The 26,875-nt window shown below is 42.6% G+C and overlaps 2 protein-coding genes and 1 long non-coding RNA gene across 6 annotated transcripts in view; 2 read left to right on the forward strand and 1 right to left on the reverse strand.

Moving 5' to 3' along the window:
* The window catches only part of LOC311600598, a 36,731-nt gene extending 31,342 nt beyond the window's left edge, over positions 1 to 5,389 (forward strand). For both annotated transcript variants that reach the window (XR_014780284.1, XR_014780286.1), the window contains exon 4: positions 5,065 to 5,389. This is a non-coding gene — a long non-coding RNA (uncharacterized lncRNA). The remainder of the gene's footprint in view (positions 1 to 5,064) is intronic.
* Positions 1 to 5,781, reverse strand: part of LOC311600243 (transcription elongation factor A protein 1) — a 71,965-nt gene extending 66,184 nt beyond the window's left edge. Inside the window, exons 1-2 of one of the 3 annotated variants that reach the window (XM_084786741.1) lie at positions 5,397 to 5,769; positions 4,918 to 4,949 (exon numbers count right to left, since the gene is read on the reverse strand). In XM_084786741.1, coding sequence (XP_084642867.1) covers positions 4,918 to 4,949; positions 5,397 to 5,465 — 101 coding nt within the window. In that variant the 5' untranslated portion in view covers positions 5,466 to 5,769. Of the gene's footprint in view, positions 1 to 4,917; positions 4,950 to 5,396 lie in introns of all 3 variants that reach the window. The other 2 variants (XM_084786740.1, XM_084786739.1) reach the window with 2 other exon arrangements.
* Positions 5,782 to 15,735: 9,954 nt separating this feature from the next.
* On the forward strand, positions 15,736 to 23,938 carry MRPL15 (mitochondrial ribosomal protein L15). The gene is made up of 5 exons (XM_084787095.1): positions 15,736 to 15,926; positions 17,582 to 17,736; positions 18,365 to 18,530; positions 22,356 to 22,479; positions 23,200 to 23,938. Exons 1-5 carry the CDS (start codon positions 15,822 to 15,824, stop codon positions 23,535 to 23,537), a joined length of 888 nt encoding a protein of 295 aa, XP_084643221.1. The 5' UTR covers positions 15,736 to 15,821; the 3' UTR covers positions 23,538 to 23,938.
* The last annotated feature ends 2,937 nt before the right edge of the window (positions 23,939 to 26,875 follow it).

Genomic DNA, 26,875 nt, shown 5'->3' on the forward strand with positions numbered 1-26,875 from the left:
TTGTGAAAAGTCTCATGTAGTCTAGGCTAGCCTAGAATTCTTCACGCTCACTCTGTCGTAATACTTTGTAACTTTGAACTTCACAGTACCTCCTCGCTTGGTTTTACTGCAGCACTAATCATTAGGCCCAGAGCTTCCTGCACGCTTCATAAGTAGTCTACCAACTGAATTTTACCTCTGCAATTTATTCCTCAACAGTTCAGAAAAATTTACAATTGGGTAATCTGTGTGAAACTATAAATACTGTGTTAGTAACATCTTTTAAAAAACCACACACAATAGTAATAGGATATAATCTGTTAAAGCAGTCTTTGTCCATACACGGACAAGAGCAAACTTACTGCTAAAAATACTGGGTGAAATTTTGATGAAGAACCATCTTCATGGTCTAATACTATCTTCACACACATGCCTTGTTCTTTTGTTTTAATGGAATTTCATAAGTAACCCACGCTGCTACCAACTCACGAAGATCCTGCAACCCTGTATCACCGCAGCAAGTCCTGACTTGGTTTGTAATTACAAAGAGAAAACAAATGCAGCAATGAAAGACCACCTTAACCAGAGACATGTTAACAACAGTGGGACAGGGCCAGGCATGGTGGCCCACATCTTTAATCCCATCACTTGGGAGGTAGAGGAAGGTGTGTCTGTGAGTCCAAGCTAGCCTGGTCTACAAAGTGAGATTCTCTGACAACTAGGGCTATGTAGAGAGACTGTCTCAAAAATCCAAAACAGAAAGCAAATACAAACAAAAACAACAAAAGAATAGGAGAAATGGCATCATTCTTTTCAAAAACTGAAACATTCTACCACATAGACACAGATATGCTAACTAAATGCATGTGTGACACCAAACTAGATTGTATTACTGAGGTAAACTGGCAAAATCTGCACATGCTATGTTAGATAATATTAAATGCCCTGAATTTGATAACTGTTTTATGGTTATATAAGATACTGTCCTTATGCAAAAAATGCATTCAGTTTATATATATGTATCTTATAGGGTTACACGGCATATAAGACATACAACTGTCACACCTACACCTTACTTTCACAGCAAGCATATGTATTTCAGTACAGGAAGAGATTAAGAAATCTAGTAAAGTATACTCAGGGATCTGTGTTATTCTTGAAGTTCTATAAGACTGGATGAATTTCAAAATAATAGTTTTCAAATGAGATGAAAATAAATAGGTGATATCTGGGTTGTAGAATTTCAACATATTTCCTTCCCTTTTTAAAAATACAATTGTTAACATTTTCAAATTACAAAAGCTATTTTTACTTTAGAAAGAAAACTAATCTCATGCAATACAGAACAGGACTTCCTCAATATTCATTTTAATTTATTACATGTTACAAATATAAGCACATCAGACGATGACTTCTGTTAAAAGAATTTTAAACACTACATTGCTACTTTTAGACCATTTAGTTCTGAGTTTCACCATATATTCACGGAACTAATAGTTACCACTTCTTTAGTGATTGTTCATATGTTATTTTTATAACTGCACACTTTTAATTTTTATATAAGCAACTGAAACGTTAAATCCACTACTCATTTCACATCACAGACTTTTCTCTCCACATTTTCAGTCTTCAGTTTGAGGAAGCTGGCCACAGTGGACCTGTAGAGGACCTGCTTATACTGAAGTTTTGTTCTTCCCCCTGCCCCCCGCTTGGTTCACAAAACCAAGCTGTGAACAAAATAAATGAACAAAACAAAACAAAACAAAAAGCCCCTCCCCAGAAGTTCTGCCATTTAAAATCCTTTTAGTTGCCAGGCACGGTGGAGCAAGCCTTTCGTCCCTGCACACTGAGGCAAATCTCTTGAGTTTAAAGCTGGGCCCAACTGGTCTACACTGGGAGTTCCAGGACAGCAAGAGCCACATAGAGAGACCCTGTCTCTCCCTATCCCCCCCCCAAAGAAAACCAAAACCAAACAAAACAACAACAAAAACATAAAAAAGTCCACTTAGTAAAGCAAATGTGGTGGGTAGTTGTTTTTTGTTTTTAAGGTGGCAGTCTCACTATGTCATCTGGCTGGCCTTGGGTCACTACATAAACCATGCTGGCCTCAAACTCACAGAGATGCCCCTGCCTTTGTCTCCCAAATGCTAGGATTAAAGGCCCGTGTCACCATACCTGGCCCACAAGTCTGTGATTTTTATTGGATGCATTGGTAGAGTCCTACAACGTTTTCAGTAATTCCACATTAGTACAAATAGAAGAACACAGAAAATTAAATTACTTTTAAGAACAGGGATAGGATGAGGAGTCTTCCTTGTGAGCCTGAAGACTTCAGTTCCACTTCCAGAAGCCATTTAAAAACAAGAAAAGACTCAGGAGGTGGAGACAGGGGGATCTGTTTGATTTCATGGCCAGCCTGGTCTACAAAGCGAGGCTAGGACAGCCAAGATGTTACAGAGAAACCCTGTCTCAAAAAAAAAAAAAAAAAAAAAAAAAAAAAAAAAAAAAAAAAAAAAAACTAAAAAAAGAAAGAAAAGCAAGGGCTAGAGGGATAGCTCAGTGGTTACAAGCACTTGCTGCTCTTGTTCTTTCAGAGGACCTGGGTTGGATTTTCAGCACCCACACGTCGGCTAACAACTGTCCACAACTCCAGTTCCAGGGCATCTGATGCTCTCTTCTGACATCTGAAAGCACCAGAAACACTCACATACACGCATGCACCTACACCTACATTAATGCAGACAAAGCACTAAATACACAATACAAATAAATACAATAAAACACACACACACAAAAAAAAGCAAAGCCAAAAAACTAGGCCAATGCTGGACCCTATCTCAAAAACAAAAAAATAAATTTTTAAAGGTTAACAGTAGACAGCGTTCAAGGCTGCCCTCCAGCTTCCATATATATAGATGTGTACATGTGCACACTCACACATCAAAGAGCTGTTGCTCCCACAGGCTGCATGTTATGATGGCAAACACTTGTAAAGACTGCTTTGAGGATGAACACAAGTTTGGAGCAAGCCTGATCTACGCTGAGCTCAGGCCAGCCCCAAGAAACTACCTCAAAAACCAAGCAAACAAAAAGAAACAAGCCAAGCATGTAAAGATAGGTGGGCGGGTAGGGTGGGGAGGAGATTATGTCATAAAAGAAAAAAAATCAGTTGAAGATCTGGTCGTAGCTAGGTTAATTTGAAAGTTTACCAAAAAGAGGTGAAGGCTGGAAAGATAGCTATTAATTCTGGGCCACCCTTGGATACAGTGACAACATAGATAATAATAACAAAAGTGGGCTAGTGACAAGGCTCGGTGGGCTAAGGGCTTTCTACCAACACTGACAACCTGAATTCAATCCTGTGAACCCATTTGGTTTAAGGAAAAAACTGACTCCTTCAAAAACACACACATCCCCCCCCCCCCCCCCCGCCACACACAGAGAGAGAGAGAGAGAGAGAGAGTGAGAGAGAGACAGAGACAGAGACAGAGACTCTCTCTCTAAATAAAATAAATAAAAATAAATAAATAAATAAATAAATAAATAAATAAATATAAAAAAGTCTAGCAAGCCAAGTGTGGTAGAATATGCCTTTAATCCCAGCACTTCAGAGGCAAAGGCAGGAGGATAACTTTGAGTTTGAGGTCAGCCTGGTCTACAAAGTGAGTCTAGGACAGCCAAGGCTACACAAAGAAACTCTGTCTCAAAAAAAACAAAACAAAACAAAACAAAACAAAATAAATAAATCTAGACATCATCTAAATCCATATTACCTTGAATAAATCTAAGCTCCAAAGTTAGGATGGTAAGGTTAGTAACTTGCCTTAGTAATTATGAAAAGGACAACTAGTCTAGCCCAATGCCTCATTCATTCATTCAATCATTTATTCATTCATAGGCAAGGTCTCACTATGTTGCCCAAGCTGGTCTCAAACTCCAGAATTCAAGAAAAACCACCTGTCTCAACTTCCTGAATATTTTAAACAATGGGCCTAATAACACGGTGAAAAGAACATTAAATAATAACTTGGCTACTTTATTTTTTTTTTTACCAACTTTCGTATTTTTAACCTATTTTTTTATGTGTACAGATGTTTTGTCTGCATGTACGCCTGTTCGCATGTGCACAGGTCCTACTGAGGCCAGAACAGGCATTAGATCTCTTAGCACTGGAGTGTCAGATGGTTGGTTGTAAGTCACTATGTGGGTGCTCAGAATTGAACCCAGGTCCTTTGGAAAAGCAGCCCCTGCTCTAAACCACTGAGCCATCTCCCCAGTTTCTATTTTTGACAGTTTTATGTAACCCTAGTTTCAATCAGATGAACACTGAATTAAACACGAGAAAACCTCTGTAGAAAAAAAAAAGAATGAGTAACAAGAAAATCATAATCATACTGTAAATCGGGGCAGCATAGACTGATAAGGGACTAAAGTGTCCGCCCAGCACATATACGGCCCGAGTTTGTCCTCCAGAACCACAAAAACAAAGCAAAATTTGTTTGATATGCTTCCAAATTAATCAAGTTTGGCCTCTGCCTCTTTTGATTTTCTCTTTTAAGGAATCATCTACTCCCTGACCTAGGACTCATGCTCTGTGCCATTGCTATTTCTCCTAAGAGAACCAACTAGTCTCTCACCCTGCTCTGGAATTGCACACTGCTTCAGCAAACATCCCACTCTTCTCTGGTATTCAATACCCATTCAAAAAGCAATTAGCCATTTTAACATGTTCCAGAGACAATCTCAAAGATGAGAAACTCAACCTAAGAGGAAAACTCGGTGGGGTTCTTAAGCAGAAAAGCTTGTCTCATCGCTGGGCTTAATGAGAATCCGACCAGCAGCAAATACCTGTTCCTATAATTTCAGCCTTCTTCAGCCTTTGACCAGTAAGCAACTGCATGACCCCATCTCATTAGGGTTACTAATAGTGGTACCTACCCAGTATCTCCCAATCCGTGAAGGAAAATAACCTAAAAGAGAAGAAGAAAAAATAATTCCACACCGAACTGTTTTACAATGTAGCTTTGGTTAATTAATTGTTATTTGGTTAATTAATTTCTATACGCCTCCCTTTTGATTCCTAAGATAATGTGGCGTTTTAGCACCCAGACGTCTCACACCGGCAAATCACAGTCCGGTAAAGACAGCTGCCTCTGTAAAGTCACCAAAGTCCTACACAGCCGATTTCTTTCGTCACAAAAGTTTCCGGGAGCAAAAGTTAATCCGAGCTCGCGCGACACAGCCACACACGCCGCAGACCGACTGAGCAACCAGACGTCGGAACTCGCCCCGCGGGCGGACTCGGATTCCCGGCCCCGGCCCGGGAGGAACCCGTGGCGCGGCGCGGTGCATCCACGCGCGGAGGCCTGGGTCCGCCTGCGCCCGCTGGGGCTCCAGGCCCGGGCGCCGTCACTCACCGCGGCGGTGGCCTTCCGGGCGGCGGGCACGACGGCGGGCATAGGGGCGGACATGTTGTTGCCGCACATCCACCGGCTGCTGGACAGCAGGTCGGAAGCGGAAGGGAGCTTGGGCGCCCGGCGGCCGTAGGGCTTGCGAGCCGAGAGTCCCTGCCCGCCCCTCCGGGCGCGCGCTCAGGCGCGTGCGCGCCCCCGCGCCGCCCTCCCGAGTTCCTCGCGCAAGGGCTCTGCCTCAGCCCCGAGCTCGCACCCTGGCTCGGCCGCGCGTGCGCGTCACAATGCGGCTTCCCGTGAGCAGCCGGAGCAGGGCGGGGCCGCTGCTGACCACCCGCCACCCCTCGGGGCGGGCGTGGACCCGCCGGGGTGGCTGGGACCGTGCCTAGGCGGGGCGACCTCTTGCCTTCGTCTAAAGCCGGGATTCACTCCCAAATCCACTTCCTCAAGTAGGTCAGGGTTATTAACCAGTGGGCGGGCATTTTTTGAGACAGTAACCTTTTTAAGCACGAGGCTAAATGGCCACCTTTCTGCACGGGTTGCTTTTTTTTTTTTTTTTGGGAGTGGTCAAAGACAAAAAACGTCCAAGGCCAAAATGCGATGACCTTCCAAAGTCTACAAGTCACCAGGAAACCAAATACACCGTTTCTAGGGAGCATTCTTTAAGACTGGGAAGGGATTGGTGAACCAAAGATTTGAAGACAATCCACTTAATTAAATTACACAGGACAGTCTCGGCCCTGAGGGATTTGGGGGTTTCACTCAGAATTGTTTTAAATCGAGCTTGCCCTGGATTTGAATGATGAAAAGCTCGTACATTCTCAAAAAAATGTTAAATTGAACATAACTCCTCCCCAAAGCAATAGTAATGGAACTAACGAGACTTATGCCACTATATAATTTCGTTGTTTGAGACAGGGTTTCTTTGTGTAGCCTTGGCTGCCTTGGAACCCACTTTGTAAGTCAGGCTGGCCTTGATCTCAGATCTGGCCACATCTGCTGGGACTAAAGGCGTTCGCCACCACACCCAGCAATGCCACTATGTATTTAAGTCAAACTGTTAGGCCTTTTACTTGTGATTGTAAAAGAAAGCACAACTGTCTCTAGTTCTCAGCGTGAACATAAAATGATCCAAACCACTGTTAGATGAGTTTCTCTATGATGAGATATGTACAATTCCAGGGGCTGGCTACCATTATTCCACTAGAAAGGACAAGGACCGTGTCTGACCATGTCCCCAGGATGGGGAGACCTGGTGGCACTCAGAGGAAGGATAGCAGGCTACCAAGAAGAGACTTGATACCCTATGAGCATATACAAGGGGAGAAGGTACCCCTCAGTCACAGTCTTAGGGGAGGGGAGTAAGAGGAAAATGGGAGGGAGGGAAGAATGGGAGGATACAAGGGATGGGATAACCATTGAGATGTAACAAGAATAAATTAATAAAATAAAATAAAAGGACAAGGACATGTGGCGACCTGTTTCTTCCTCCTACCTCAAAGCCTGTCGCTGCAGTGTTTCTGGAGTTTTACGGTGTCCAAAGAGCTTGTTTCTGCTGTTCTGAGTTATTTCTTTCTTCCCCGGGAAAGGGAATGAAGTCGATATAAGATTAGGAAACCAGAGGCAGGCGGATCTCTGTGAGTTCAAGGCCAGCCTGGTCTACAAATCTAGTCCAGGACAACCACTGCTACCCAGAGAAGCTCTCTCGAAAAACGCCAAAAATGGTTTTGCTTTGCTCTGATTGTGACTGTGCCCAGGTTCTTCCTTTTTGAAGTAAGCAAATATTTATTTTTGATTTCATAGGAACCCCCCAGTTGAAAAACTTTAAGCTTTCAGATACAAGAGACCAAGTTAAATGCCAAGATTTATACATAAGGAGTGGATGGTTATACACCGGAAGTGGATATATCAGGCTCTCTAAGGACTTTGCCAAACAATTCACCAAATTCACCAAGCTATGCACCTAGGCTACAGGAAATTAAAAGAACTGCTATGAGGAACAAAATACAAGACATTTAACCTAAGAGTCCTGGTAGATCAGGTGATCACCAAGTGCCCAAGGAAACAAATGTGAGGGTGCTTCTGATTATTTCTGTGCATCCTGAGACTGTGTATCTACTGGGCATATCCAGTGGTCCCTGCCCATCACCTCAGTATGATGTTCAGAGGCCTAATGGGCATGGCCACTTTGCCACTGTCCAATTCACTGAGGCTGGGAAGAAAGAAAATTGAGAAACAGGCAAAACATAGAGCCTATGCCACTATGAAGGTTAAAGATAGGGCTACCACAATGCAGGTCTCCTGTTTAACATTTGCTTAACTAACCAGACTCCGATCCACAGGGCCAGGATGTCACCTGGTCCCAAATAAAGAACTATCGGGGATAGCTCAAAAAGAAAAGAAAAACTTTAAACTTTTAAAAGAAACTGGATTTCTTTTTTAACTTATTTTTTTTTCGAGACTAACCCAATTTTGACGAAGCCACTCTAATAGTGACAATAGTAAGAGGCTTGGTTGAGGGATTTTGTTTTGTTTGTTTTGGGGGTTTGTTTGTTTGTTGGAGACAAGTTTTCTCTGTGTGATAGCCCTGGATGTTCAAGGCTGGTCTTGAACTCACAGAGATCTGCCTTCCTCTGCCTCCCTAAGTGCTGGGATTACAGGCATGTGCCGCCACACCTGCCTGAGGCTGGATTTTTTTAAAGAGACTGAATTTTAAAGTGTTTCAATTTGTAAAGGCTGTGGGAGTTTTAGTTCATGAAATGTTTATATTGTGATGTTTATATTTAATGTTTGATCTTGAGGATTATCAAGAATAGAAAGATGTGATTTAAGAGTGTTTTGTTTGTCAAAGAAGGAGTCAGTTTTGATGGCTAGTTTTATGTCAACTTGATACAAGCCAGAATCTTCGGAGAGGAGAGATCCTCAACTGGGAAATGCCGCTGTAAGAGCAGACTATAGGCAAGCCTGTACAACCACCACTGCCCAATGGTGATTGATGGGGGAGAGACCAGCCTATTGTGGGTGGTGGTACCCATGGGCTGACTTTTAATGACTGCTTCTATTTTTCTTGGGGTTGTAGGTCTATTTAAGTTATTTATCTTGATTTAACATTGGTAAGTGGTACCTATTGAGAAAATTATGTTTCTTTTAGATTGTCCAACTTGGTGGAGTACAGATTTTTAAAGTATGCCCTTAAAATGATTCCCTGGATTTCCTTAGTGGCTGTTGTTATGTTTCCCATTTTATTTCTGATTTTCCTAATTTGGATATTCTCTCTCCATCTTTTTTTTTTGCATACCATTTTTATTAAAGATAACAGACCAAACTTTACAGGAAGAGGATGTAAATTGTTATTTTGTTATGGTTGTGAAAGAAAATACTTTTATAAGGAAATGTAAGTCACTAGTATTCCCTCATTTATGGATAATGAATTCATACAATCTTACATACTTGGATGTATAAGGTCCCCCAAATAATTGCAAATTTCAATCCTAACATTATTAGAAAAACTATTTCTTTTAAACTATTTAGTTATACAATTGAAGTATTTCTCTGAATGCAAACATTCTATTCTAAAACTCAGTAAATGGGAGATATTTTAACATGCATCATTTGCTATTACTTATATGCTTATTAATTCAGTAGTGGAACCGAGACCATAATCACAAGGAGCAAAGTACTTGTTAGATAGCTGTTTATGAAATAAATGTTCTGACTCCTAGATTTAAAGACTAAGTGACAATTCTGATATACTGAAACATTACCATTTAGTACCATTGAGAAAGGTACCCCCATGTTTTGGAAGAACAAAACCTATTAGAACAAAATAGCTTCTCATTGTCTGGCGGGCACTAAGATGTCAGCACAATGAGTTCTCACTAAAACTAAAGGAGCAGTGTGAACAACTTCTCTGAAGTACAATCTTCTGGACTTTGGTCTTTAGTCATTAAATGTCCTAATGCTACTGTAAGAAGATTGTATTTCAGTAGTGAGTTGAATAGCTGTCATAAGTTTCTTGGGGGGAATCTCTCTCCATCCTTCAGATGTTCAGATAAAGGTTTGTCTATCTTGTTGATTTTCTCAAAAGACAGACTCCTTGTTTCATTGATTTTTTGTATTGTTCTTTTTGTTTCTATTTTACTGATTTCATCCCTCAGTTTATTTCCTGTCTTCTTATTCCTCTTGGGTGCTGGGCTTACTTCTTTTTGTTCTAGAGCTTTCAGATGTGATGTTAAGTTGCTAGTCTGTAGGCACTCAGTGCTATGAACTTTCCTCTTAGCAACACTTTCATTGTGTCCCATAAGTTTGGGATACTGTGTATTCATGTTTCTTGAATTCTGGGAAAAAAATTTTATTTCTGTCTTGACTCATTTTTTATTTAGTAGAGAGTTGTTCACGTTTGGTTTTTTTGTTTTAGATTTGTTTATTTATTAACTATAAAGAGTTACAGTGTTTTGCCTGCATGTACAGCTGCAGGCCAGAAGAGGGCACTGGATCTCATTATAGATGGTTGTTAGCCACCATGTGGTTGTAGGCAATTGAACTCAAGACCTTTGGAAGACCATCCAGTACTCTTAACCTCTGAGCCATCTCTCCAGCCAGAGTTCTTCCGTTTTTATGAGTTCCTAAGCTTTCTGTTGTTTCTGTTGTCGAAATCCAGCTTTAATCCATGGTGGTTTGATAGGACGCAGGAGGTTATTTCAACTTTCTTGTACCTATTGAGACTTCCTTTGTGACTGAGTATATGGTCAGTTTTGGAGAAAGTTCCATGAGGTGATGAGATGAAGGTATATTCTTTTGTGTTTGTTTTAATGTTCTGTAAATTTATGTTAGGTCCACTTGGTTTATAACGTCTGTTAGCTCCAGAGTTTCTGTTTAGCTTTTGTCTGGATGACCTGTCTATTGGTGAGAATGTGGTACTGAAATCTTCCATATCAGTGTGTGGAGATCAATGTTATTTAAGCTGCAGTGTTTCAAAAGTGGGTATACTAGTGTTTGGTCCATAGATTTTTAAGAATTGAAATGTCATCTTGGTGTATTTTCCCTTTGACAAGTATGAAGTGTTCTTCCTCATCTCTTTTGATTAGTTTTGGTTTGAATTCTATATTATTAGATAATAAAATGGCTACATCAGCTTGCTTATTAGGTACATTTCTGGGTATATCTTTTTCTTTTTTTTCTTTCCTCTTTCTTTTCTTTCTTTCTTTCTTTTTTTTTTTTTTTTAAGTTTTTTGAAACAGAGTTTCTCTGTGTAGCCTTGGTTGTCCTGGAACTCACTCTGTAGACCAGTCTGGCCTCAAACCTGCCCCTGCCTCCTGAGTGCTGGGATTAAAGGCTTGCACCATCACCGCCCAGCTGATATATCTTTTTCTTACCCTTTGCTCTGAGGTAATGTCTATTCTTGATATTGAGTTGTGTTTCTTGGATGCTGCAGAAGGATGGATCCTGGTTTGGCATCAATTCTGTATCTTTTTATGGGAACTTGAGTCTATTGATATTGACAGATATCAATCACCAATGATTGTTAATTTCTGTTACCTTGTTGTTGTTGCTGTGTGTGAGTGTGTGTGTGTGCATGGTTGTGCACATGTGCATGCACGTGTGCTCCCCCTCCCTTTTTTTGTTTTGCTGGTATGAATTTCCTTGGATTGGAGTTTTCTTTCTAGCATCTTCTGTAGGGCTGGATTTATAGATAATTGCTTAAATTTGACTTGATCATGGAGTATCTTTTTTTTCTCCCTCTATGGTGATTGAAATTATTAATGGGTACAGTAGTCTAGGCTGGAATCTGTGGTGTCTTAGAGTCTACAGGATATCTGTCTTCTGTCTTGGCCTTTCTGGATTTTCACTGAGAAGTCAGATGTAATTGTAGTGGGTCTGCCTTTCTATGTTACTTAGCCTTTTTTTCTTTGCCGCTTTTAATATTCTTTCTTTGTTCTGTATGCTTAGTGTAATTTATTTCATTTAAAAAATAAGTATTTTCCACATTTTGTGACAAAAACACAGGATCTATCAAGTAAGAAAGATGAGATATAAAAGGTAAAGTTAACAATGCTCTGTTCTAAAGTTATTCTTAGCTCTAAAGTTAAATTAGCTCTGTTCTAAATGTATTCTTAAATGGAAGTAGGCAAATGAAAAAACAACACTCACTGTAGCTATTCCTAAGAACCTTAAAGGTCCACAGTACAGAACCCACTAGGCTTCCCCCCTTCCTTTCCGCAGCTCCCCCTGATCCCTGGAGTGACTCCGACCCGCGAGGGTTCGACTAAAGTTCAGGAAGAGATTCACCTGTATGAGGGACAAAAATAGAAGACACGAAGGAGGAGAGGAAGTCTGAACATTGACCAAACTCTCAAACTTTCTTTTTCTTTTTTTCTTTTCTTTTTTTTTTTTTTTTAAGATTTATTCATTTATTATATACACAGTGTTTTTGTCCACATGTATGTTTGCGCACCAGAAGAGGGCACTAGATCTCACTATAGATGGTTGTGAGCCACCATGTGGTTTCTGGGAATTGAACTCAGGACCTCTTGAAGAGCAGAGAGTGCTCTTAACCATTGAGCCATCTCTCCAGCCCCAAGCTTTATTTTTCAAGCAACAGCTTTTATAAGGCAGGAGGCAGGGAAGCATATTGCCATGGCAACCCAGATGCAGGCTATCTCAAGACACAGGGAATTCCAGGCAGAGTCATAATGTTCTGTCACACCGAATATTTTGCTCTATCTTTAGCTAGTCTAACTGATAAACCACAACAGGGTGGCTCCATCTTAATCTTATCTTTAGTCTAACTGCCTAACCACAACAGGGTCAGCTGGTTTCTGGTAGATGGCAGACTGCTGAAAAAATAGAAACCTAAAGGTGCAGGCTCTGACAAGATGGCTGAACATTGGCCATATGGCCTACTGTCTCCAACACTGAAGTATTTGCTTGTCTTTTCTAAACAAACTTCAAATTATCTCTTTCTTGTCTGATTTTTTTTTCCTTGAAAAAGACAAAAACCCTTAACAGTGGTTCTTAACCTTCTTAATGCTGTGACCCTTTAATACAGTTCCTTATGTTTTGGTGACACACCCCCACCAAGATAGAAATTATTATTATTATTTGTTTTTTTTCCAGACAGAGTTTCTCTGTGTAGGCTGGCTGCCCTGGAACTTTCTTTGTAGACCAGGATGGCCTGGAACTCATAGAGATCCACTTGCTTCTGCCTCCTGAGTGCTGGGATTAAAGGTATGTGCCACCACACCCCACTATAATTATTTTAACTTCTATTTCATAACTGTACTTTTGCTACCATTATGAATTGTAATGTAATTACCTGATATGCAGGATATCTGATATGTGACCCAATGAAAGGGTTGTTTGACCCCAGGTTGAGATTCACTGCACCAGTTTTCCTAATTATTTTTCAAGACTACTAAGAGCTTATCTTTTATAAACAAACTTCAAATAAGTTGATTTTGGATTCTGCTGGATTTCAAACAACCTGGGAGCAATATTTAGATTGACTTTCTCTGTTATATTTCTATCAGTTCAGACAGTGCCTTCTTCACAAAATATTATTTAAAGGAGTGAACTTTTTTATGAAGTAACTTTTATAAAGGAGTAACTTTTTTGTGTAGCTGTGTTAACAGTTGATTGGGGCCTGGAGGGCCTGTAAAGAGGGCTCAGCAGTGTAGTGCTTACTGCTTTTTCAGAGGGCCCAAATGTAGTTTTGGGCAATTTAAATTGGCAACCACCTATAACTCTAATTCCAGAAGATTGGATGTCATCTTCTGGCCTCTGTCAACTCTCAAAAATGTACATACACATTAAGAAAAAAAATCGTTACAAGTAACTTCAAAACGGTTTAGTTAGAACAGCATGGTCCAGCTGTAGACACACAAAGGCCTACCTACCACCACCTACCACAGCCCAGGAGGAAGGGAGACATCCAGAGGCCTGCCTGATGCCATGCCATACCACACGGGCAGGTTGTAGACGCCTTAGAGGCCTGCATGCTGCCATGCCACATGCCCTGGGCACAGGTCACCCTGAGGGTTGATTAGAAACACAATAATCCAGGTGGAGTGTCCCCAGCCCCCCTCCCCCAGCAGCCCCAACATCCCTGCCCCCCCCCCCCCCCCCCCCCCCCCCCCCCCCCCCCCCCCCGGCTTCCTGAGTTCCAGGCCCAAAATGGCTCCACCCAGTCTATCTCATTCATGGTTAATCTCAGGGAGTATCCGTGGTGTGTCCAAGGGCAAAGCCTGCCAAGACTGCTTTCGCCTGTGACAAAGCTTACAATCCTTCCCACACTGTGCACATTGTCCCCTCCTCTCACTGGCTACAGAACTTGGAAGCCAGCCCTGCACCTTAGCCAGGCAGCACAGTGGAACTTGTCCTGGTTGCAGGGGTATGAGTGAGGCAGCCCAAGAGTGCGAATGAAGGAGAGCTCCCACCCCCACCCCCCACCCCCACCCCCACCCCTGCCACTTGTTTACTGTGAGGTGGTGCAGGCAGAGGTGATGTCCCCACCCCCAACCCTAGCAGTAGGGAGAGGTGGCACCAGGGTCAGGAGAGCAGGACAGGACGCTGGCCCTACCCTTCACCAGCTGCAGCACTAATGAGAGCAGCCCCTTTTCTGGGCAACACATTGGAGCTGACCCTGATGGGGACGGCCCGGGTGAGGCAGCCTTGAGCGTGGGAGAGCTGGAGAATTGGTTCTGCACCTTCACTGGGCAGCACAGTGGAGCTGGTTCTTGCAGCAGAAGTGTGGGTGAGGTGCCCTGAGGACATGAGAGCAAGAGCACTGACCCTTGTCCCCTTCTGGCATGGGGTGAACTAGCCAGCCGGTGCAACGCTGGAGAGCGCACCCTGGTGGTGAGGATAAGGGAGAGCTGGCAGGCTGACCACCCAGGGCCAGCCCCAGGGCTTTGAGTTAGCTAACCCCCAAATCTATTGATCCAAAGCTACAGGATCTCCATGACACAGGGCATCGATAGGTAATCAAGAGATCTAGGTGAGGATAGAATATTGACGGCAAGTGAAGATGTGTGGATAAAAGAGTATACTGTGGGACATAATTACACACCACATCTTCCAAGATGAGATGTGTTCTGTGATTTTTCGGGTTTTTTTGTTTTTGTTTTTTGTTTTTAATTTTCTTTTGGAAAGAGGTTGCAAGGGCAAAGGGTGGAGGTGAAGGGACAGGAAGCTGAGTGGGAGTAGGTGCGTGATGTGAAACTCACAGGGAATAAAAAGAAAAAAAAAAGGTTTAGTTAGACTTAAAAACAGCTGCCCATTACAAATTGCCTCGCCCTCCCTATATAATTGTTAGTAAGAGCTAGCAGGAGCAATTCTGCAAAATAGTGAATGGCGAAATAATAGCAAAAGGAGGATACTCCTTTCTATAATACTTGTATATCAAAATAAGTATTTAAAGTAATTTAATTTTGGAGCAAAATGCATGCTTGACAGTTTAAGTTCATTAGCTTTGTAGCCTGGTAAGGCTAACTTAACCCGGTCTCTGGCACATCGCAGGAGCTTAGTATGACCCTCAATATAACTGTAAGACAAGCAAGCAATTCAATAACAGTAGGAAAGCAGGAAGATGCCACAGAAAAGTTCACCTTTAGCCGTATTAGGCAATTAGTTTTAGATTCAGGCATGGTAATAGTTGCATTACCAAAGCTCCAAAACTAGAAAAACTGCTAACATTATTTTGGATTACTCTTCGATTCAGACACCAGTTCTTTGTGTGTGTGTGTGTGTGTGTGTGTGTGTGTGTGTGTGTGTGTGTGTGTGTGTTTTGTTTTTTGGCTTTTTTCGAGACAGGGTCTCTCTATGTAGCCTTAGCTGTCCTGGGCTCGCTTTGTAGACCAGGCTGGCCTCAAACTCACAGTGAGCTCTGGCTCCCGAATCCTGGGATTAAAGATGTGCGCCACCACCGCCTGGCAAGACACCACTTCTTTTTTTTTGTTTGTTTGTTTTCTGTTTTTCGAGACAGGGTTTCTCTGTGTAGCCTTGGCTGTCCTGGACTCGCTTTGTAGACCAGGCTGGCCTCGAACTCACAGTGATCCACCTTACTCTGCCTCCCGAGTGCTGGGATTAAAGGCTTGCGTCACCACGCCCGGCTTGACACCACTTCTAAAACAACAAAGAAGCCGAATTTTAACTCAAAGACCTTCTAGGGCACACGGTTTTCAGGGCGGAAAGAAACATTTTTTGGTCCGAAAATGGCACTGTAACTAGGGAATAAAGCATGATCTCACAAAAATCGATTCCTTTCCAAAAAATAAAAACCAGTCCACCTCCCTAAATTTGAAAGCCGGAAGTGAAAGGCCGTATTCCGCGGACGCCGGCGCGCTGCAGCGCGACAGGGGCGGGGCGGAGCCGAAAAGCAACGCTGAGCCCCACGCTGTCTCCCGCCGGGCGCCCTTGAAAAGCTCGTGGGTCATGGCTGGCGTGTCGCGGGGCTGTGGGACCAGCCTGGACCTTCTGCGGTCCTTGCCGCGGGTGACCCTGGCCAACCTGAAGCCCAATCCTGGCTCCAGAAAGCGGGTAAAGCAATGGCGGTGTTGCGGGGAGTGCTGGGGCCGCATCACGCTGGTTCCTGGATGCGAGCGGGCGCGCCTGGCCCCCTCCGGCTTGCGGCTGGTGTTAAAGCATAAAGACGCTAAATAGGCCGAACGGCAAACGCCCGGGAAATACAGAATGATTCACCCAGAAGTGCATTTAAGCTGAAGTGCTTAGCAAAGTGCACATCGTCATTATAAAGATGCTAATTTGGGGTGTGTGTGTGACGATGGTCGGTTTTTCGTGACAGGGTTTCTCTGTATAGCCCTGTATATCCTGGACTCGCTTTGTAGATCAGGCTGTCCTCGAACTCACAGAAGTCCCCCTGCCTCTGCCTCCTGAGTGCTGGGGTTGAAGGCACGTTCCACCAATGTGTTTTCACTTCAGCTGTCTTATGTGCAGCCCAACGTACAACTAGAAAAGCTCGTCTGTCAGGGCTTATTGTAACTAATTGCTTTTGGAGGGGTGACAAGGTAAATTAAAGATACTCTCTTTTTTTCTTTTTCTTTTTGTTTTGTTTTTAGAGACAGGGTTTCTCTGTGTAGCCTTGACTGTCCAGGACTTGCTTTGTAGACCAGGCTGGCCTCGAACTCACAGCAATCTGCCTGCCTCTGCCTCCCAAGTGCTGGGATTAAAAGGCGTGTGCCGCCACCTCTCCTAGCTAGGATAATCATTGAGTTAGAAAACACTAAAACCCCTACTCTATCCTGTTGTAATTAGCCTGATTTTTATTTTAAGTTGCAGCTATGTTTAATTCCGATGCTCAGATTTGGAACTGAGGCACAGGTTAAAGGGTTGGCCGAGGCCTTTTAAAGACAGGTCACAATTACTTAATTTCTGTGGAATTTACAGCTACGTGAGGAATTGCCTCCTAGCCTGCTTACAGAAACAAGAGCAAGCGGTTAATAAGTTTACAACAGTTTTACAATTCTGAGGAGGCAGATTAGGACTAAGAGTTGCCAGAAGCTTATTTTTTAGGAGTTTGGAATGGGTGCCTAGCACAAAATGGAGTTTTCCTTAGCCATATATATGATACAAATACATATTTGTGACTAATTCAAAATAAAACTTAATATCGCTCAAGCCTCTTCTTGGCTGTTTGGTTCTAGGGTTTTCTTTTTCTCTCCCAGATGCTTTTCTACTGAGGACTGAATTCAGTTCCTTAGCTTGCTTAGTCAAGCACACCACCGCTGAGATGTACCCCTAACCCCTTTCCCACCTTTTAAAATGTTTTATTCAGAGATGGAGTCTCAGGAAATTGAGGGTGCTGGCCTTGACCTTGTGTAGCGCAGGCAGGCCTTGAACTTTGAATCCTCCTGCCTCAGTCTTCCAGTTAGCTGTCACTACAGGGCGGCACAAGCTGACTAGCCGGGGCACCTAGTTTTCTGTAGAGTTTGTTACTCCTGTCTGGCTCCATCCCATCCTTAGAGCTTTGCCTTATGTTTTGGTTACTGGAATTAGCTACATTCTGTGAGAACTTAGTGCAGCGCAACAGTGAGCCGCTCGAGCAGCGCCTGGCTCCGCTACCTTAGGCAGGACTGGCTGGAGGAATAAAAGGCATAATAGAAAAATAAGCTATCAGGTTAAACACGGCTTTCAGAAATGTATCTGAAGATCTTCAAACTCACTCTTCCTTGAAGGAAAGACGTCCAAGAGATCAGAGAAGAGGGAGGAAATGCGGCAGAGGCCATAAAGGAGAGAGGCAGAGAGGAACCCGGCCCCGCCTGGGCTTTGAGGGAGGCCAGACTCCATTCTACATCCGAATCCCAAAATATGGATTTAATGAAGGACATAGGTAAGGGTGTTTTGCTTTCGAAGTACAAATCCCTAATTTCCACTAAAGAATTGCATAAGCAATTTGGTAGAAACCTCACATTTACTTAGGAGCAAACTTGTGGTACTCTTCTTCTGAAAAATTTTCAGTAATGAAACTTAACCTATAGAGAGTGTGTGTGTGTATGTGTGTGTGTGTGTGTGTGTGTGTGTGTGGTGTGAGTATGCTGTCAGGCAAACATACAGCCACAGATGTTCTACTCAGACCAACAAAATGAAGATGATAATGATTGCTGTCATGATTCCTTATATGATTAGCAGTTACATGTCTCATTCCGTATATGGAATATAAGGTCTATGTGCCTTAATATATATGGCACATTGTGGTAGCTATCATTGTTATTCGGTGATATGATATTTTGGGTTAAACTCCTGTGAGCTTACTTGTGTGCATGAATGAAATAAATGTTTAGAGAACAGATAGTTTTTAGTGGAACAAAGGAAGCATTGGTGTTTTGTGTATTGTACTCCTAAGTTTATTTTAAACTGTCAGAAATTATGAAGGAAAGCACAGAGCAAAGCTTGTTGATTTGGAGAGGTTACAGGAAGATGACTTGGTGTTTTCTAACTATTATATTCCTGTTTTGCAGTTTCAGGCACCAGTATCAGCCTTTGAGTCTCAGGAGACTGCAGTATCTCATTGATTTGGGGCGAATTGATCCAACTCAACCCATTGACTTAACCCAGCTTGTCAATGGGAGAGGTGTGACCATCCAGCCGCTTAAAAGGGACTACGGGGTCCAGCTGGTTGAAGAGGTAACTCTAGCGGTTTTGATTTTTTCTTTTCTTTATATAGATACTTTGCCAAACTCCGTAGCCCGTGCTTATCTGTGAGGGCCACATACCACATAGATGCTTCACCAGTCTGTATAGATGTTGTTTTACATGCTTCTGATAAACATTAGTTTATAAGTTTAGAGTAATAGGAGGTTAATAATGTGCTATAATTCTTAGTTGCCTTAACTTAGGACTCTATTAAATGGGGAAATTCCATCTCTACACTTCAGATCCACACGTTATGGTTCCTCTTTGTCATATTTGAATTGTCAGCATCACTGTTCTTACACATTGGGACCTGCATCACGTAAGATAAGGAATAGCTGCACACAGCATTGCCATACTGCGGCAGACTAATGGGTGGGTAGTGCAGAGGGTGTGAAAATGGTATAGTGCTGTGTGATTTGTGTCTGGGAAGGGTGGGATGGAGCAGCATGAGACCTCATCCTGCTCCTCAACACAGCTGAAAACCTAAGAAGTCCTGGAGATGCACTTCCCGCCTTACAGTAACCGAAACTGGAAGGTGAATCTGAGGGACTACGTGATCAAAGCTTGCCCCCTTCCTGGCTGCTGGAGAGAGAGATTCGTGGTTAGGAACATTGGCACAGCTCTGTCTGCTTCTGTGGGTCCATATGGCTTTCTCCCTCTTTCAGCTTTTACCTGTCAGTATATCAAGAAGGTCATTTTTAGAAAGTCCTTAAAAGAAATTTTTGGATTTCTGTTACGTGTATGGGCATTTTGCCTGTATGTATGTGCACCATGTGGTGCCCACAAAGTTCAAAAAAGGACATTAGGTCCCCTGGAACTGGAGTTATAGATAGGTGTTGGCCACCATGTGGGTGCTGGAAACCAGTCCCCAGCCTCCAGAAAAGTGGCAAGTGCTCTTTACCTCTAAGTCCTTTCTCCAGCCTCAGGAAGATCTTTCTGGAATTATTTGTGTTGTTTGGGGCAGGGTAGCTCTGGCAGGCTGTTCTGGAACTCACTTTAAAGACCAGGTTGGCCCCTGCCTTGCCTGTTGAGTACTATGATGACAGACATGTGCTGCCACACCTATCTTGGACCTCTTCACCTATCCCATACTTAAAAACCAAAGAACAACAGTGTACATACATTGCAAGCTGGCAAGAGCGGGCCAGTGGCTCAGTGCAGCTATGGTCCTGTTCCCATGATTAGAAGCACACTCTGTGTCTGCCTTTTCCTACTCAAAGCATTTTTGTCTTGTTTTTATTTTATATGTATGAGTGTTTTGCCTGTATGCATGTCTGTGTACCATGTGTGTACCTGGTGCCAATATAGCTATGGATTCCCTAGGGCTAGAGTTATGGATGGTTATGAACCACCATGTTGGGGCTGGGAATCAAACCCTGGTCCTCTAGAGCAGCCAGTGCCTTTAACTGCTGAGCCATCTCCAGTCTCCCAATCTTCTTAATATCTGGTACACAACTACACTTACATTTCATTATCTTTCTCACTACCACTTAATCCTTGTAAAGGTAGGCTCTTTGTTACGGGTTCAGCACTGTCAATTTTAGCTCTGAAAGTTATGAATGAATTAAATCCCATTTCAACTTAAGTAAAAATTTCTGTTATATGAATTGACCAGTAATTCATAACCAAATTAACTCCATAGCTGAGTCAGTAACTTAGCGTCTACTAGAGGGAAGCATTTGTCCATGGAAGAACCTTTTAAATTCCTTTGAGACCATGATCCTAAGTATAAGAGCTTTCCATGTGTGGTCATCTGATGGGGTAGATCACACCTGTGATCCCAGCACTTGAGACACCAAGGTAGGAGTGTTGCTAAAGTTTGAGGCTCTCTTGAGCTACATAGTGAAGTCTAGTCAGCCTTGTCTTGCACTTAAAACCCTGTCTTAAAACAAAAGAAAACCAAATAAGCCTTAATCAAACCACAAACACATAGGTTCATTTTGAACAGCAATACCAAAGACATGATTAAGCCTCAATATTCTACTATGGATATGTAAAGAAAACGACATGCACTTCATCGAAAAATCCATGACTGTGGCAGTATTTAAGTTGCATACCTCAACACACTTCAGGTATGAGTGTGTTATGCTAGCACACATTATGCTGGAAATTCTTCCCCGCAGCACATACGTATAGCTTGTACATTGTTTGCCTTTTCTGAGTTTAGATTTGCAAGTCATAGTGTATACTAAGATGCTGTGATTAGTAAGCCCAGAATTATTTGAGAATATATATTTTCAAGGAAAATAAGAGAAAGTTGATTTGTAGATCTTCTTAAAAAATACAGTTTATAAACTTAAAATATTGAAACTGACACCAGACTCAGAATAGTGAGATGGTTAAGCAGCTACAGAGTAGTAATTTAAAAAACCAAGACAAAACAAAATTAAAAAATTAATAAACATAAATTAATAATCAAGTCCCTAGTTTTGAATTGATAGTCTATTAATAATAAAAATGTACCCGATTATCAAATATGAAGAGTAAGAAACTGTATCCCATAGTTAATAGAATATTTTGAAGTATGTGAAATGTTTGTTAATGAGAGGAATCAGACTAGGAACTAGTCTTAGCCTTACTAAAGTAGCAAAAGCAATTTTAGTTTTGAATTTAGAGAAGAATTAGCATATCTCAAGTGACAAGACTTTAAGAAGTTCATTGCTACATCTTTTAGTGTTGAACATTCTAAAGAGAAATAGACGCCGCCTAATTTTAAAGACTGTAGTAAAGTTGGCAATGAATATAAAAAGGATTTTCCCCCTACCACACACTTTTCCTAAGGATAGCCAACCCCTTCAGTATTGTCAGATGTTTTGTTTTCCAGGCTGTTCCAGACCCCTGCCTCTTCTAAACTTCCTTTCGCTTAGTTAGGGATAAGGAAGATTTGTTTTATTTTATTATTAAAAATTTAAAACGTTTTATGTATACGTGTGTTTTACCGACATGTATGTCTGTGCACCTCATATGTGCCTATTACCTGAGGAGGTCAGAGGAGGGCATTGGATCCCCGGGAACTGGAGCCACTGTGTGGATGCTGGACATCAAACCTGGATCCTCTGGAAGAGCAGTACCCTTAGCCTCAGGAGGATTGGCTTTTAGTCTATAGAGTACAGCATAATGTGGTTAAGAATAGAGAAGGGCTGCTAAAAGGGCTTCATGGGTAAAGGCCACTCAGACCCACACACGTGTGCTTAATCCCTGGAATCCGTGTAAAGGTGGAAATGGAGAGACACACAATTGTCCTGTGACCTCTATATGCATGTCACATGCTGTGATCTGATATCTCTCTCTCTCTCTCTCTCTCTCTCTCTCTCTCTCTCTCTCTCTCACATACACACACTACTTTGAAATGTGTTTTTTGAAAGAACACATGGTGCCAATATGTAGCTGACTGGTAGAAGGCAAGACCGTGGGGTTCCAGCCTCAGGATTGGAAAAAGAAAATCCCAACTCAAAGGCTCAGACTGGACTGGATTATGGATTAGTACCCTGCTTTGTCTTGGGTGGATTCCTCAGCAGCCCACATGCCTCATTGTCCTCATCTGACTTTGGATAGTAATAGCCCCGCTCTAGGATCTCTAGGATTAAAACGTTTACTACTAATGGGGTATGGGAATGGATGCTGCTGTTAGTACCTGTTAAAATGCAGAAGATGGAGATCAGACAGGCATTCCTACTTGCAGAGTCAGTGGCACATGGTGGACCCCGAAGCAGAGATAGAGACAGAACTGCAGGAACGTTGGAAGGGGAAACGCAGCTGAAAACACTTGGCTGATTTGCTTTTAGCTTACTAACAGACTTTGTTTTAACATGACAGGGTGCTGATACTTTTCAGGCAAAAGTTAATATTGAGGTACAGTTGGCTTCAGAATTAGCCATTGCTGCAATTGAAAAAAATGGCGGTGTTGTTACTACAGCCTTCTATGACCCAAGAAGTCTAGGTAAGTCTATTCTGTTGTCAGCTTCTTTCTCTTTTTATCTCATATTGCCTGTTTTGTTTTTAGTGCTTCTGTGGTGCTCACAGCTTCCCTCTTGTGGCCTCCTTGAGCATTGCACTTATGTGCCCATAGCTCCACAGAGACATAAATCATAAAATCTGTTCAGAGGGGCTTATATGAAGTTTACAAACCTTCTTTTCCTCATTCTCCCCTCTCCTTTTTGCCTTTTTCAAAACATAACTATTAAAAATAATTTTTTGTTTGTCTTTTGTTTTTTTGAGACAGGGTTTCTCTTTATAGCCTTTATAGCCTTGACTGTCCTAGACTGCTTTGTAGACATCTGCCTCCCGAGTGTTGGGATTAAAGGCGTATCCCACCATGTCTGGCTAAAAATAATTTTTTCCAGGCTAGCTAGATAGCTCAGTAGGCTGTGCAATCAATCTTGACCTGAGTTTGAGCCCATGGTGGAAGGAGCGAGCCAACTCCTGAAAGTCTTGCTTCCTGCTCAGGTCTTTGTATGTGCAGCACACACATGAAAGAATAATGAGAAAATGAAAAAAATTAAAACAGTTGTTTCCATTTTGCTTACTTAATTAAGCCTGCCTAACTAAAAGCTTCTTGGGATTCAGTATTTAATAAACTTAAAATTTAGTAACTAAAAGCTGCATATAGGTATTATCTATAGGGCCAGTATTACATCTTGTTTAAAAACATTCTTTTTAGACATTCTGTGCAAGCCTGTTCCATTCTTTCTCCGGGGACAACCCATTCCAAAACGAATGCTCCCACCTGAAGCGCTGGTGCCCTACTACACCGATGCAAAAAACCGGGGTTACCTGGCTGACCCTGCCGCGTTTCCCAAAGCAAGACTTGAACTCGCCATGAAGTATGGATACGTGCTTCCTGACATCACGAAAGATGAACTCTTCAGCATGCTCAGCGCCCGGAAGGATCCGAGGCAGATCTTCTTTGGTCTTGCTCCTGGCTGGGTGGTGAATATAATAGATAAGAAAATTCTGAAACCCACAGATGAGAATCTGCTCAGGTATTACAGCTCCTGAGCTCCTTCCCGTAAAGCCAACTTGTTGAGAGCCTGCAACATGGCTTCCCGCGGGTCTCAAATCCTCGGGGTTGGTGCCAGCTCTTTTTCCATCTGAAGTTAAATCCCAGGCAGCAGAAGTTACACGGAGGAACTGAACCGTTGAGGGTATATGTCTGAAAATTTCAAATGGTGGAGGTCCTTAGAAAGGTGATTAAAAACAATAAATGACTTAAAGTTACCTTTCTTTTTTGGGGGGCTGGGGGGAGTATATTTTGATACACGGTTTCTCTGTGTAGCCCTGTCAGCAATGATAACAAGTGAATTAATTTTCTAATTATTCATAAGTATAGATAATGGTCAAGCCATTAGCATTTTTCTGGAAGATAGTGCTCTAATTGATAAAAATTTATTTATCTCAGACTTCAAGACTTTTGTCTTTTAATTATTTCAATTAAGTTTAGAAAACCTGTTCAAGGATTATTTAAACCATATGGGTTATTTTGTTTTGTTTTGGGGGTGGTGGTTTTTAAGATGGGAGCCTCACTGTCGAAGGCAAGAGATATGTTTTTCAAAGAGAAATTGTATCCAAATCTTGCAATGCTTAATTGACTTCAAGTGATTAAAGTTTTTGTTTGTATATAACAGGGTTTTGTGCATACCATCATGCCCTTGAGCTACTTACCTGTCCACCTCCCATGTGTTGTGATTACAGGTGGGGCCAACACACCTGGCTGAGCAATTAAACATTACTTTTCCATAATTCATTATAATTCTCCCACAGTTAAGATGAATTTTAGCTGGTTATCCTAAAAATAAGAACCAAAACTCCATACAAAACATAAGTGTAAAGATCAGTAAGAAATGCACTGCATTTGTGGCCCTGGGCTCTAGTTTATAAAGTGATACATGTGCCTAGAGTATATTTCAGTTTTTATCCAGGGCTGTTTAGGTTTGTTTGGTACAAACTCCTGTCAGAACCCAGAGCTAAGAAGAGTCATCCTTAGACCTACTTGTATGATTGAATTTGAAACCCAATTCATATAGCATGTCCTATTCAGGGACCTCGTTATCTTTAGCTCTGCAGGTAGAAGTTCCAGGTCCCTGGGCTTGAGGGAGCAGCAGTGCACTCGGATCCCAGGCTCTGCTGCAGCTAGCGGCTGCACTGGCAGCTGCTCCTGGGCGAACTCTCTCCGACAGTGACAGCTAACAGCCAGGCCAGCAGCGAGCCAGCTTTTTGTAAGTAAAGTTTCTAGAAGCTGCCACATAAAACTTCCGTTTGTAGCTGTTGGCCAGACCCTGAATACAGTCTTGTTATGGAGGGGATAGAAGCCTGTGGCAGCTGCTGGGCTTGGGGAAAAGCCCTATTAAGGGGGCTCATAAGAGTGAGCACATTGAACAGCCAGCAAGGAGGTTCACTTATCTTCCCATGACTTATGTCAGACAAAAGTGCAGGATTCTTTTTCTTTTCTTTCTTTCTTTTTCTTTTTCTTTTCTTTTTTTCCTGAGACAGGGTTTCTCTTGTAGTCCTGGCTGTCCTGGACTTGTTTTGTAGACCAGGCTGGCCTCAACCTCACAGAGATCTGCCGGCCTCTCTCCTGAGTGCTGGGGTTAAAGGCGTGTGCAACCACACCTGGCATTCATTAATCTTTTTGCAGAAGAATGATGACACAAGCCTGGAAAAGCATCCAAGTAAGAATTGGCCTTCTGTAGGTGCTTTTGAGAGCATTTTCACTGTAAAGCCGTCTTTTGCTTCCAATACTAGATACTTTCAAAGATGCATTTGAGTAGTCTAAGGGGAAAGAGACGATAGGACGCAATGAAGACTGCAAAGAATGCCCAGGTACAGAGAAAGTGTGCTTTAATTGTTACTAGTGAGCCCCTGTGCGCTAAGAATTGATACGCTTCAGTCGGGAGAGAGAGCCAGCTGTTCAGGGGCAAAGCTCACAACCAAAACCTCAAGAATTGAGTACATTTTATTCTATCTTATGTCATGGGTAGGTAGAGCTTCCTAAAACTTTGTATCAGAACAAAAGTTCTTACTTGTTTTGAAAATTAGGTAATATTGAAGTATTTTGGTTTTGTAGCTCAGAATAGCTTCAATCTTGTTATGTCCACCTCCTTAGTGCTGGGCTTTCAGGACCTCTGCCTGCTCGGCCTTGAAGGTTTAAAAGAGCCAGAAGTCCACATTCCACAGCTGCTGCTGTGACATGCTTCTCAGAGGTCCCAGAACCAGTTCTCCGTGAGGCGAAGGGTAGGTTGTTGGTAGTGTTGGCCCTCTTGTCTCGCCTCAGGTTTGTTTCTTTTACTGTTGGTGCTGGAGGTTGAATCCAGGCCTTGTGTGCTAAGCATTGACTGCTGAGCAGCACCCAGCCCTACGGCACCTACTCTGTAGACCTCCTGAGCACAGTACTGCCATACTCTTTGGGGCTTTAAACTGATTCCTGTTCACCTTAAGTTGCATAAAGTGGGGCACATTAGATAAGTTACCTCACCTTCCTCAAACTGAAGTACAGTGCTGGGGTGCAGCAGCAAGGAGTGTCCAACAGGCTGCAGTTTCTTTCCTACCCTTCTTTGCCTTTTGAAGGTGGAACCAGTGCTCTACACATACTGGGCAACCCTGCCCTTCAGCTCCTTAGTGACACAGATGCTTCCTTGATCTGAGGAGTACTTCCACCATAGCCTATCTGCATAGAAATACATTTCCTTAAACAAACACATCCCGTATTGTAACTGCATGGGGCATGCTATGGCCCTAGGTAAGCTACTGCCTTGCCTTACTTTCCTTTGGTGTTGCAGTTTACAATCACTAGTCTCAGACACGCTGCCTCCTCAGGAAGTGAGAGAGGAAATTAGTCACCCCAAGGCTGCAGCTTCCATATCTGTGTCCTTTGAGGGTCCTTGGACTCTCCTCCCCCACCCCCACTTCCAAGCAGAATGACTAACTGCCCTCATAGCAGTCCTAGGAGAACTGGCAGCCAAACATGGCCTTTCTTCAATTTGGTTGTCTTTGGTGGCCTACAGGTGGAAGGAAATCGGGATAGAGTGATAAAGGGAAGGAAAAAACAGGAAACAGATGTCTGGTGAGGTAGCATGCTGGCTAGTGTTTATTTGGTGACAGGGGCTTTGTCACAAACAGCTGTATCCGGGTTGTAACCCTACAGCTTATTCTCAGCCAAAACAGCACCTTCCATAAAATTCATCTAGTGTACTCCAGCCCTTGTGCTGTTTACAAGGGCACGGAGGGGAGGCCCAGCAGAAGGTGATAGTTATAAGAGTTCGCATCACTTGAGCATCTACCTTTAAAAGCATTAAGGCTGCAGTTTATATCTGTCCTTGGAATGTGATTTCATCTGTTTT

The sequence above is a fragment of the Acomys minous genome (assembly GCF_964271855.1).
Source record: "Acomys minous genome assembly, chromosome: 1".
Lineage (NCBI taxonomy): Eukaryota > Metazoa > Chordata > Mammalia > Rodentia > Muridae > Acomys > Acomys minous.

Excerpts from the sequence above, each read along its gene's own strand:
- MRPL15 (XM_084787095.1), top strand. The coding sequence starts at position 15,822 with ATGGCTGGCGTGTCGCGGGGCTGTGGGACCAGCCTGGACCTTCTGCGG. Across the intron at positions 17,737-18,364 it reads GGATTTAATGAAGGACATAG|TTTCAGGCACCAGTATCAGC; the intron begins GTAAGGGTGTTT and ends CCTGTTTTGCAG. Across the intron at positions 18,531-22,355 it reads GGGTCCAGCTGGTTGAAGAG|GGTGCTGATACTTTTCAGGC; the intron begins GTAACTCTAGCG and ends TTAACATGACAG.